The sequence below is a fragment of the Myotis brandtii genome, unplaced genomic scaffold (assembly GCF_000412655.1).
Source record: "Myotis brandtii unplaced genomic scaffold, ASM41265v1 scaffold277, whole genome shotgun sequence".
Taxonomy (NCBI): domain Eukaryota; kingdom Metazoa; phylum Chordata; class Mammalia; order Chiroptera; family Vespertilionidae; genus Myotis; species Myotis brandtii.
Window position 1 is genome coordinate 192,306 of NW_005360548.1, and position 13,448 is coordinate 205,753.

Genomic DNA, 13,448 nt, shown 5'->3' on the forward strand with positions numbered 1-13,448 from the left:
CGGAGCCCGACCCGAGCCCGAGGCGGACTACTACGCCAAGGAGTTGACCCGCGTGCTGACGGTGGACAACAACCACGGTGAGCTCGGAGGGGAGGGCGCCGGCACGCTGGGGTCGGGGAGGAAGCTGGCTGGAGGAAGAGGACCTGGGGGGCCTGGGAACGCTGGAGGCCCCCCTCATCCCCCGAGAATAAATGGGTTGAGCTTCCTGCCCACCAGGTGCCTGGTCTTGAGAGGAGGAGACAGTGAGCGAAGTGGACCTCTTCTGGAGGCGACAGGGACATCAGGGGTCGCGGGAGAGTCCCCTCGTGGGAGAGAACATGGGGGGGGGGGTGTAGAAAAAGACTTCGCCTCCGGGGTGCCCTGGGGTCGGGGGTCTTGCGGTGGGGGCTGCAGGGTGGGAGCCACTTTGGGGCTGGGGGAGGCAGCGGGGAGAGCTGATGCGGAGCTCAGGGGTCGTGAGGTGGGAAAAGTCAAGGACAGAGAAGCTAGGCGAAGATGAGCTCCCCGGTGCCCTCAGGATGAAGTCCAGCCTCAACATTAAGGCCCTTTGGAGGTTCTGAGGAACGGAGTGGGCCCGCTTGCGGAGGGTGCAGGGAGCGGGGATGGGGGGTGCAGAGAGCGGGGCGGTGAGGGTGAGAATCCGGGGAAGGAAGGGGCGGGAGGGAGGGGCTGCCAGGGATGCGCGGGGAGGTGCCCTGCGGGTTCCGCAGATGGACGTGGGAGGAGGCCAGCGAGGAAGCGAGCCCCCAGGAAACCTAGAAGACGGGGTCGCGGGAAGGAGTGTTACAGAGGCGGGGAGACAGGCGTGGGAAAGGCGGACGGGGCTGCGGGTGAAGGAGAGATAAACGGGGCCCTTGGGCGCAGCGAGCCCCCGAGCTGCGGGCTGGAAGGGAGCGGGCTGAGCGAGGAGTCGAGCGCAGGGGGAGAGGTGGGTAGGTGCGATCTGCAAGGTCGGGGTGAGGAGGTCCCACGTGGGTGCCACGCGCGGGGGGAGGAGCTGCGCGTCCGGAGGGGGCGAGGACCCCACAGAGCTAAAGGCTGAGAGTCTCTAGACCCCACAGTGTCAGTTCCTCCCCGCGAGGCTGGGGAAGCCCCAGCGTCCGGCCGCCTCGCCCGCCCGCCCTCTTCCCTTTCCTTCCCGTGCCCCGGGGGGTGGGGATCCGCGCGCGGAGCCTGGGGCGAGATGAGGCAGGTCCGGTCCCCGCCCTCGCGGCGGCGACGGCGCCTCCCGCCCTCTTCACCCCAGTTCCGGGCGGGACTACCGTGGGCCCGCCCCGTCGGCGCCCACGCGGGGACCCAGGGGTCCCAAGTGGCCCTGCGACTTGGGGCGGTCCCCCTGCTTTCACCTTCCCTCGTGGGCGCTGGACTTGTGGGTCCCCAGCCCATTCTTTTGCCCAATTGTGGCTCCAGCCAAATGACGCCCATCCCCCTCACAGATCCGCCTCACCTTTTCCGTAATCGCTTCACCTTTTTTTGTAGAGATTTAACAATGATACCTTCAATCCTCTCCCTCTGGCTCCCAAACCCAGTGTCCCTCTCCGAGTGTGTGTGTGTGTGTGTGTGTGTGTGTGCGTGCGTGTGTGTGGGTATCCATCTCGCCTTCATCTTCATTAGTCTCCATCTCCTGCCTCTACTTCTCCACACCTCCTCCTACCGCTCCCGGTCTGGTCCCTGGTCTCTGTGGTCTCTCCCTCCCTCCCTCTGTGGATCCCTGCCCTTTCTCTCTCTCTCTCCCTCCCTATCTGTCTCCCTTCCTCTGGGGGTTGCTGAGTAACCCCTGGGCCAAGATAGTGCTTATTTGCAGGAGGCAGGACTGGCCTGGCTAGAGTGGGGATGAGTAGAGGATGGGGGCCCACAGAAGGGATTTCCTCTGACATTTCTCAGAGCCTGTCTCTGTGTTTACCTCCCCACTGCACAGGCCTAAAGCAGATGCTCCCGTTTATCCAGGAGTTCCCTCAACCTCAACCCCAAACTTTTCCTAGCCTAGAACACACCTGCTAATTTTCTCCCCACTCCCAGGCCATTCCTACCTAGAATGAACTTTGCCTTTTCTAACCAGCTGAGGGAGGAAGCAATTGATAATAACAACAATAATAATATCACATTAGCTTAGGTGTTGTCTCTGGAAGCTGTCTGCTTGAGGTTGAATCCCCATTCTGCAGCTTCCTAGCTATGTGACTTTGGGGCAAATTACTCGATCTCTTTGTGCCTCTGTTTTACTACCTAGAGAATGGGTATAATAATAGTATCTTCCTCATGGGATTGTTGTGACGTTTAAATGCAAAATGCTTTGAATAGCAGCTGGCAAATAGTGAGCTCTTTAACACACACATTAGGGTGACTATTGTGTGCAGACTCTGCCATGTGCTTCATCTGCCTCATCTCACTTCACACTCTCATCCTGCAGCCATCCTTGTGTCACAGGTGAGAATCTGGCACAGGAACTGACTTGCTCAGATTTACACCAGCACTTCAGTTAGGAGACCCTGGGGTGGAAGGCAGGGAGCTTGATGTGGTTGCCATTTTCCAAAGAATAGCAGGAAACTGAGGCTCTAAGAAGGGATGGGTCTTGCCAAGGTCACAGAGCTCAAGGCAGCAGAGGCATGGTCTGCTCCAAATGCCCTTGACCCTACACTGCCATGGAACTTGCATTTGAGGCTCCAAGTACTGGGAAGATCTGAGCAAACAAAGCAGACACCTTTGGTGCCAGCCTGTATTGAGTGGGCACTTGACCGATGATGGAAGAGAAGGGTTTTAGAGAGGAGGAAATGAACCCAGAGAGAGCAAGCCACTCATCCAAGGTCAGGGTCGGACTCCAACCCAGGCTGTCAGCTCTGGAGCCCATGCTCTTCACACTTGGGGTGCATCAGCTCCCCTGCCACTGCCACACCCCTGACATCCCCCTTCTCCACTCCTTCTGCCTAGAAATCTATAAGAAATTCAAGCACAACTCACACAGCATATATATGTTCTTCAACACGTCGGATCTCCGGGAAGCAGTGCCTGAACCCCACTTGCTCTTCCGGGCCGAGCTGCGCCTGCAGAGGCACAAGTTGAAAGTGGGGCAACACGTGGAGCTGTACCAGGTGGGGGCATGGGCCAGGTGGGCCACTGGGCCATGGGTGACTGCAAGGGCCACACAGACAGACCCTGAAAGACAGAAGAGCACAGGCCGTGGAATCATAAGGCTCTTTAAAATGTCAGACTCCTAGCACCCTAGAATGTTAACCACTGAGAAGGCTGGAATCTTAGCAATTGGATTCTAGAACGCAGGTATCTTGAAAGTTGAAATCTGTAGAACAGTTCAGGGTTCTGGACCTTCTCTGTCCCATAGGGAAGCCACTAGTTACATATGGCCATTTAAGTTTTTAACAATTAAAAGCAAAAATTCAGCCCTGACCGGTTTGGCTCAGTGGATAGAGCGTCGGCCTGCGGACTCAAGGGTCCCAGGTTCGATTCCGGTCAAGGGCATGTACCTTGGTTGCGGGCACATCCCCAGTAAGAGGTGTGCAGGAGGCAGCTGATCCATGTTTCTCTCTCATCGATGTTTCTAACTCCCTATCCTTCTCCCTTCCTCTCTGTAAAAAATCAATAAAATATATATTTTTTTAAAATTCAATTCTTCAGTCCCACTGGCCATATTTCAAACAGCCATAGTCACATGTGGTTAGCAGCTATTTGGGACACCACAGATAAAGAATATTTCTGCTGTCACGGAGGGGGTCTCTTGGATAGCTCTGTTCTAGAAATTTGGAATCTTCAGGAAGATTGGGGCCTCTGGGAGAGGTGGGGTCTCTAGAAGGTCAAGTGGCCTAGAATCCATGTCATATGGAACTTTAGTTGTGATGGTAGATGGTAGAGGGAACTTTGTCTCATGTTAACTTCTTGGCATCTAGAGACCCCAACTTTAAGCTGCCACTCCTGGAGCATTCTGTCCAGAACCAGGGATCATTCCACAGGAGTGTCTGCAGAGGCTAGGTTTATGGCGTGTCAAACTCCTGGACTTGTGGAACATTAGTCTCTTAGATCAACGGTTCTCAACCTGTGGGTCGAGACCCCTTTGGCGGTCGAACGACCCTTTCACAGGGGTCGCCGAAGACCATCCTGCATATCAGATATTTACATTACGATTCATAACAGTAGCAACATTACAGTTATGAAGTAGCAACAAAAATAATTTTATGGTTGGGTCACAACATGAGGAATTGTATTTAAAGGGCCAGAAGGTTGAGAACCACTGTCTTAGAACTTCTTGGGCTCATTGACTGTCATTCTTGGGATGCTGTCAAACCCTGGAGTTATAGAATGACTTCTAACATAAGCCCCTAGAAAGTGATAGACTCAGAATGCAGGGTGTCAAATGTGCGGAAATGTATGCTGAGTGAAGCCCAGGATGTCTGCAGGGAAATCTGAGCAGTGGGCTGTCCAAGCTCAAAGGGGCCTGACATTTCACCAGCAAGGAAACTGAAGCCGAGAGAGAGAAAAGAATTTCCTTGGCTCCAAAGAGGATCGGGGCCCGAGGCTGAGCAGCTCAGGTGCCGGGACCCCCAGGCTGGAGCTCCCTGTGGCACAGGTGGTTCCTGTGGGCCCCCAGGGCATGGATGTCTGGGAGGGGACTGTCCATGGGACTGTCTGAAGGCCCATTTAGAGGAGCAGATGGGGTGGGGTGCAGGCCGTGGACGTGGAGGTGCATGGCAGCGTCTACCCACCATCTCTGTCTTTCTATTCGTCATCCCCCAGAAATACAGCAACAATTCCTGGCGCTACCTCAGCAACCAGGTGCTGGATTCCGGCGACACGCCTGAGTGGCTGTCCTTTGAGGTCACTACAGTCGTGCGGCAGTGGCTGAACTACAAAGGTGAGGACCACTTGTTTGCCCCACCCTGTTTTGCAATGGGGTCGACCCCATTGTCCTGCAACTACTCTGCCTAGCACCCCCGCCCCCCTGGCCCTATGTTGGTGCCAAAGAGCCGGGACCTGGCCCTCCTCCCAGACACTCAAACCTGAGTGATGAATGGCTTGATCCATTTCCTGAGCTCTGGACCTGTGCTGGGTGATTCTGGGGACACAGTAGTGATAAAAACAACTCCATCCTTGCCCTCACAGAGCTCATGATCCATTGTTGGGGTGGGGGAAGAGGATGAAAGACCTGTCAATCAAGTAGTAATGACCCAGAGTGGGCAGGTTTGGAATGGGGAGCCCAGAGGAGGTGGCTGCACAGTCTGGGATCAAGGAGGGCTTCCTGGACAGCAGAGCCAATGTCTGGGGGATGAGTGGAACCAGCCCAGGAAAGAAGGAGGGCAAGACTGTTGGAGGCAGAGGGACAGGATATGCAAAGGCCTTTATTCCGGGGAGAGCCTGGCACATCCAATCTGTCGAGAAGATGGCCTCTGTCCTGTCCCAGCTGAGCCCACAGTGTCCACATCTCCCTTCCTAATATCCCTCTTACTCATGCTTCCATTCAGTAAATGCTAGTAGGTGCCTGCTCTGTGCCTGGCCCTGGGTGGTGGTGCAAGGGAGACAGTGGTAACCAAGCAGACTTCTAGGCGCTGTCCTCACCATTACTTCCAGGCACCTAGGAAGTCTTGCCAAAGCCCTAGCAGGCAGTGATGACTAGAATGATCAGGGCCAGAAGAGGGGAGCCCAGAGCAGATAAGCAAACCCATCTGGAGGAGGTGGTCCAGGAGGGCTTCCCGAGGTTAAGGGTGAATGTGTTGAGACTCATGGCATAAATGGTGGTTTGGCCAGATGAAAAGATGGGGGTTAGGGAGCATGTGGGCATTGGGAGGAGTGTCTAGGGCCACTGGACAAAGGCCTATCTTGGTCATTATTTGAGCCCAGAGCACCCAGTACAGGGTCCAGCACATAGTTGGAGCTTAGAAAATCCATTCATTCATTCAAGAAGCCTTTCTCCCAGCCCTGCCTTTTCCCACTTGGGGCAGGTCACCTCCTCTCTGTGTGCCTGGGCATCCTCTTCTGGAAAATGGGTGGCTGTGGTGAGGGTTAAAGGAGATAATGCCCACAGAGTGTTCGGAACATGCCTGGCACGCAGTGTGCCCTCCTGCACTCAGTAGAAGTTTGTTTTTATCATTGTGGGCCAGGCCCTGCAGGGAACAAGAAAGCAAGGATCCCTGCCCCCATGCATCCTGCTCTCCACTGAGAACAATGAGGGAAATAAATAGCCAAATACAAAGGACCCAGAGGGTCAGGGCTATGGAGAAAGTAAAGTGGTGTCATCGTGGGAGTGGGGCCTGCATCCCGCAGGGCCTCTTGGAGGAGGTGACATTTGAACTGAGACCTGAAGGTGGAGGGAGAGGCAGCAAGGCAGAGAGCTGCAGCAACAGGGTCAAGAGGCTGCAGTGAGAGGGCAGCCGGGTTTGAGCCTTCCTGCCTTCTCCCCCAGGGGCTGGGTGAGCCACACCCTCACACTGGCTCCCCTTTCCTCACTCTCACAGGTGAAATCCAAGGCTTTCGCCTCAGTGCCCATTGCTCCTGTGACAGCAAAGATAACATACTCCATGTGGAAATCAACGGTGAGGCCCACCCTTCTGTCCCGGTGCCGTGTGCAGTGTGTGTGTGTGTGTGTGTGTGTGTGTCCTCCTATCCCTGCCCATCCCCCACTCACCACCTAAGAGTGTGTGTGTTTGTCTCCCCACCCCTCACCCCCTGACTCCCAAACTAAAACAGGAATCAGTATGGGCCGCCGGGGTGACCTGGCCACCATTCATGGCATGAACCGGCCCTTCCTGCTTCTCATGGCCACCCCGCTGGAGAGAGCCCAGCACCTGCACAGCCCCCGACACCGCCGAGCCCTGGACACCAACTACTGCTTCAGGTGAAAACTGAGGCCTTTAGCCTGGGAGGCCTGACCAGGTGCTGCAGGGTGGGCACCTGGCTGGTACTATACTCGGGCTAGTATCTCCTTCAGCCTGGAAAACTCAGGGGATGAGGTTTGAGTCCTAGATGCAGGGATGTGTGACCTGGGAGTCCTAGAATGTTGAGATCAGGTTGTTTTCTTGCGGGTGTGTGGGAATCAGAGGCTATTAGAATGTTGAACACCAAGAATGTGGGGATTCAGTCTTTGACATTACTGGCAGGTTGAGATCCTAGAGTGTTCGGATTCTAGGGTGCTAGAATTCAGTGTTAGTTATTGAAATCTAACAGTGTTGGACTCAAAGAGTGTTGGGATCCTAGAATTTGGGAATTCAGAATTGGAAGGTTGCCCTTGTTGGATTCCTGTTTATTGACAGATTGGCGTCTCCAGTGCTGGCAGATTGCAGTCCTCGAATCTGGGGCTCAGAAGGATAAAATCCTGCGTTAAAATGTTAGCATTCACAAATGGGATCTGGAGAAAGCCAGAATATGGGCACCCTACTGTACTGGGGCTTGGTGTTAGCATGCTGCATTCTATGAAGGCTGGGATCTAGACAGTGGCAGCTTGGCCCTCTCGAGTGATGATGGGCTCAGAACTTTGGAATGTTGGAATGCGGTATTGAAATATTGGAATTCAAGAATGCCAAGATCCTCGAGAGTTGGAATGTGGAACTCCTAGAAAGTTGGAAATGATGTTGGAGTGTGAGTGTCTTGAGGTGCTGGCGTACTGCAGTCCAAGAAAGTTGAAAACTTGGATTTCTAAAGTGTTAAAATTCAGAGTTAGAATGTTGTGAATTTAGAATTATAATATGATCCTGCCCCTCCCTTGCTTAATAAATTAAAATATAGATATATATTTTTAAATATATATTTTTTTATTGATTTCAGAGGGGAAGGGAGCAAGAGAGAGATAGAAAAATCCATGATGAGAGAGAATCATTGATCGGCTGCCTTCTGCATGCACCCTACTGGGGATCGAGCCTGCAACCCTGACCTCTTGGTTCATAGGTAGACGCTCAACCACTGAGCTATGCCGGCCTGGCCTCTGCTTAATATTTTGATGGTGCCTCTGGGGCTTTGTCATGTGCTAGTCCCCAGCTGGAAAGTCAGCTCTTCTCCCAAGTTCCTTGCAGATCCTACCCTCAGCCCAGCAACTCTGTGAATGAATGAACAGATGAGGTCTTGAGTGCCAAAAGCTAATAACATTACAAAGAAAGGCAGCCAGCCATGTAAGCCTCCATTGAGAGGGACACAATATCACCTAGGAAGTCTTGCAAAAAAAAAAAAAAATTGAACCTGAAGTTGATCAAGATAGTAGATCCAACTTCCAATTTTCTAGAAATATAGGGATAGTGGAGCATGTTAAACACCACCACAGGCATGCAGTCAGCAACATCTAGATTGTGGGAAACCTGACTTAGTTTCTTCAACACATACAATGCAAGGGTGGGAAATAAAGAATGGTTCTGTAGATTTAAAAAACAATCTTAAGAGATACATCAACCAAGAGCAATGCGTAAACCTTATTTGGATCTTAATTTGTGCAGACTAAAATAAAATGTTTATGAGACAGTTGGGGAAATGTGAACTCTAACTAGATATCTGATGATATCAAGGAATTATTAATTTTTCTTATGTGGTATTGTGGTTATGTTTTAGAATAGCCCTGAATTTCTTGGAGATACATATAGAAATATTTATGGGTGGAGTGATATTGGGGAGAGGAAGTGGTAGGGGTAGAGATACAGTGAGGTTGGCCATGACTTGCTAAATGTTGAAGCTGGGTGATGGAGATATGAGGGTTCAATATAATATTCTCTGCTTTTGTGTATGTTTGAGGTTCCAACACCATCTTCTTGTTCTTAGCTCAATCACCATCTCCACTGGGAAGCTTCCCTGACCCTTCCTTCCCCAGCATCCAGCGTCCATGTGGGGCCCTGGGTTTCTTTTACTCATCAGGCCCTGTTGGGTCCTAATGGGCTGACTGAATGAGAGAGCTTTGTTGTATAACAGGGCCCGGAATGCAGCCAGCCATGTAAGCCTCCATTGAGGCTTGTTAAATTATTTTGATAATTTATGATAATTTGCAAGTGTGCCAGAGTACCTAAAGGTGCCTGGCCTGCTAGCCCTCACCTCCCACCCCCAGTTTCTGGTTCAGGAGGTCTGGGGTGGGGCCTGAGAATTTGCATTCCCCATAAGTTCCTGGTGATACTGCTGCTTATCCTGGGACCTCACATGGAGAATGGCTGAGTTGGGTAATAGAATCACAGACTCTTCAAATCTTAGCCCTCAGAACCCGTCAGATTTGGAACACAAAGTAAAGATTATTCTGGACAGTGACTCTTCCACTTTTGTGAGTCCAGGACCCCACTGAGAAGCCAGAAGCCAGGCACCTTTCCTCCCAGAAGTATGTGCATACATACACATCTCTGTGCATGTGGTTTGGGGGGCTCAGGACCCTCCCTGAGCCCATACATAGACTTCCTGATACCTCTTAGGCCCTCAGGTTATCAACACTTTATTTGATCCAACATTGCCCCATCTTTGATGGGGAAACTGAGTCCTAACCAGACTGTGGAGGGACCAGCAGAGCTCAGGGGTCTCCGTTCCCTGCCTCCCTTCTTAGGGCTCTGTGGCTTGTGGAAAGGACTTGCCCCAGGAGATCCTGTGTCATCGCTCCTTTGCCCTCTGCTCAAGCTGACATGGTTGTACTGGGCAGATGAGGCCACAAGCTCTGGGGTGGCATAGAGTCAGCTGTGAACCTGGCCTCAAGCTCCACCCCTTACATACTCTATGTGAGCAGGCAACATCCTTCTCTGAGGCTCAGTCTTTCATCCTCAAATGGGAATAATAATAAGGCCTGCCTTGCGGGGTTTTGAAGTGAATTGATGAATTCTCTATTGATTACTATTTGAATAGGTAAATACATGCACATGGACCAAACCTAGAAAGGATCTCAGAGACCCTCCAGCTCTAACCCCCAACCTCTTACTGAAGAGGCAGCCACTTTTATTATATTTGTGTCTCCCTCCAAAGAGTATCTGCATGAGACACTTACATATAGCCATATATTAATTTATTTTGTCCAAATTATAGTCTTATATTTGAGGGGAGTGAAGGGACTACATTTTCTTTCCAGATTCTAGAAGTAACACATATCCACTCTTAAGAATTTGGAAAGGATAAAGAATATTGTCCATCATACTAAATATAAATGCCATAGAAACATAAATATAAAAGATATTACTCATTATACCACATACAAAATATCACCATCAACATTTCAATAAATTTCCTTCCAGTTGCTTTATGCCAAACAGAATTTGGATCATACAGTACCTGTAGCTTTGCATAGTGCTTCTTTCACATGTTATAAACATGGAATATAAAGATCTTGTCTGCCCATGAGTCAAGCTTTTTAGCCAAGCTCTCTGTCCATCTCAGCCATGGTCCCAGGGGTCTGCACATTTAGTGCCCAGGTCCTTTCAAACAAACAGAAGCCTGGGCCCCAACTTGGGAGGACTGGCCTTTGGATCTGAACATGGCACAGAGCTCATAAATCCAGAATGGTAGTATCTTATACACGACTATTCTCCAATGTGCTTTAAAAAATTTTTTTATTTAATTGATTTCGGAGAGGAAGGGAAAGGGAAAGAGAGATAGAAACATTAATGATGAGAGAGAATCATTGATCAGCTGCCTCCTGCATGTCCCCTCCTGGAGATCGAGCCCACAACCCGGGCATGTGCCCTTGACTGGAATTGAACCTGGGATCCTTCAGTCTGCAGGCCAACATTCTATCCCAGCCGTGGGCAAACTATGGCCCGCGGGCTGGATCCGGCCCGTTTGAAATGAATAAAACTAAAAAAAAAAAAAGACCATACCCTTTTATGTAATGATGTTTACTTTGAATTTATATTAGTTCACACAAACACTCCATCCATGCTTTTGTTCCGGCCCTCCAGTCCAGTTTAAGAACCCATTGTGGCCCTCGAGTCAAAAAGTTTGCCTACCCCTGTTCTATCCACTGAGCAAAACCAGCCAGGGCTCCAATGTGCTTTTTAAAAACCTAACCCATTGAACAATTAATTTATACATCCAATATTTGCAGAGTACCTACAGTGTGCCAGGCACTGTTGTAGGCACTAGGGATACATTGGGAGAGAAAACAGACAAAAAGTCCTGTCCTCAGAGGAAGGCAGATAATGAACAGATAAATCAATATCAAATAAATAAAAGAGCAGGTAGCTAAAAGTTCTAAGAAGGAAAATAAAGCAGATGAAAGAGACAGAAAGAAAGAGATATTGGAGAGTATTTTTCCTATCCTGATTTTTATTATGAAAATTTCAAATGTATATAAAAGCAACCAGGATAGTATAATGAACTCTTATTCAGCTTCCACAGGTTTTAAGATTTTGTCCCACTTCAGACACAGACATTTTCTTTCTTTTTTTTGACACAGACATTTTTTTTTAAAATATATTTTATTGATTTATTACAGAGAGGAAGGGAAAGAGGCAGAGAGTTAGAAACATCGATGAGAGAGAAACATCGATCAGCTGCCTCCTGCACATCTCCCACTGGGGATGTGCCCGCAACCCAGGTACATGCCCCTGACCGGAATCGAACCCGGGACCTCTCAGTCCGCAGGCTGATGCTCTATCCACTGAGCCAGACCGGTTTCGGCGACACAGACATTTTCATATTTTCTTGCATACCTGCAATGCTATAGTTACACTGAATGGAACTGTCTTTTGGATTGGTATTTTGGGTAGGATGGTCCAGGAAGGACTCTCTAAAGAGATGACATTAGCCCTAGCTGGTTTGGCTGAGTGGATAGAGCATTGGCCTGCAGACTGAAGGGTCCCAGGTTTGGTTCCGTTTAAGGTTGTGGGCTCGATCCCCAGTAGGGGGTGTGCAGGAGGCAGCTGATCAGTGATTCTCTCTCATCATTGATGTTTCTATCTCTCCCTCTCCCGTCCTCTCTGAAATTAGTTTAAAAAAAAGAAAAAAAAAAAGAGATGACATTAATTTGTTTAACTATTTATTGAGCACCCACTGCATGCCAGGCAGTGTTCTAGGATTGAGGCTCCCTGAGTGAAGGACATTTAAGCATATAATTAAAGGAAGTAAAGAAATAAGCTGGAGCAGAAATTTGTGTGAACAGGCAGGGACAACAGCAAGTGCAAAGGCCCTGAGGTAGGACCGTTTGAGGAGCAGTGAGGACACTAGTATGACTGGAGTAGAGTGAAAATGGAGAGGGAATTGAGATTAGCCAAATCCAGCAGTGCCTTGTGGTTCATGGTGAGGACTTCTGGCATTTGTCCTTAGTGAAGCGGGGCCATGTTCAGAGCAGAAGAGCGACATGACAGTCTCTAGCATTTGGCCCTAGAGGACAGGGGTTTCTGTCTGTTTTGTTTGTACTGAGTCCCTGTAGATCCCAGGGCAGCACACACTAATTCAGTAAACACTTGTTGCACATGTAGAATGTACCAGTACACATGGAGCTGCACTGTTTTATGTTCTAGTGTATGGATGTGCCATGATTTAGCCGTCCCTGTGGATGGCCACTGGCTTCCTACAGGCTTGTTTTGAGCACTGCACGAGACCCTGTTTATTATGTTGCTCTTAGCGCAGTGCTTGACTGGAGGAAGTGCTTTATCAGTGCTGGAGATCATCAGTATTATAACTGTTGGCTGTTGTTATCACAGTGGGTGCAAGGGAGACCAAGATGGAGATGGTGCAAACACACACACACACACACACACACACACACACACACACACGCATGGCTAGCCCTTGCAGGCCCCTCTGTCGACCTGACCTGGATTCCTCACCCGTGTCCCGCCCACAGCTCCACGGAGAAAAACTGCTGCGTGCGGCAGCTCTACATCGACTTCCGCAAGGATCTGGGCTGGAAATGGATCCACGAGCCCAAGGGCTACCACGCCAACTTCTGCCTGGGGCCCTGCCCCTACATTTGGAGCCTGGAAACGCAGTACAGCAAGGTGCGTCTGGGACCAAGGGAGGGGAGGGAGAGAGGTACACGCAGAGATGAAGTGCGGAAAGGAGAAATAGAGACAGAGAGACTGGAGGAGAGGGTGATAAAGAGATGGGAGAGAAGCTGGAGACCGGTCTGCACAGTTAGAGACGAGGCATATGGGGAGACCCACGGGACGGAGTAGCTTGGAAGGAGAAAAAGAAACCGAGAGATGAGACAGAGACAGAATGAACAAGGCAGGAAGGCACAGGTTGATACACAGAGACAAGAAGATGGAAGGAGAAAGAATGATTGAGATACAAATCAAGAGTGGGAAATGTGGAGCGGCAGAGATTGAGCCCTAAGGGTGAGAAGAGGTGTAGGGAGATGGGAGCAATCTGACCCCTGCCCTGACCCCGCCCATCCGCCCGCAGGTCCTGGCCCTATACAACCAGCACAACCCCGGCGCGTCGGCGGCGCCCTGCTGCGTGCCGCAGGCGCTGGAGCCCCTGCCTATTGTGTACTACGTGGGCCGCAAGCCCAAGGTGGAGCAGCTGTCCAACATGATCGTGCGCTCCTGCAAGTGCAGCTGAGC

At 50.6% G+C, this 13,448-nt stretch overlaps 1 protein-coding gene across 1 annotated transcript in view; it reads left to right on the forward strand.

Moving 5' to 3' along the window:
- The window catches only part of TGFB1 (transforming growth factor, beta 1), a 15,576-nt gene extending 2,130 nt beyond the window's left edge, over positions 1-13,446 (forward strand). Inside the window, exons 2-8 of the mRNA XM_005868829.2 lie at positions 6-77; positions 2,926-3,086; positions 4,741-4,858; positions 6,456-6,533; positions 6,688-6,835; positions 12,728-12,881; positions 13,288-13,446. Coding sequence (XP_005868891.2) covers positions 6-77; positions 2,926-3,086; positions 4,741-4,858; positions 6,456-6,533; positions 6,688-6,835; positions 12,728-12,881; positions 13,288-13,446 — 890 coding nt within the window. The remainder of the gene's footprint in view (positions 1-5; positions 78-2,925; positions 3,087-4,740; positions 4,859-6,455; positions 6,534-6,687; positions 6,836-12,727; positions 12,882-13,287) is intronic.
- Positions 13,447-13,448: the final 2 nt, after the last annotated feature.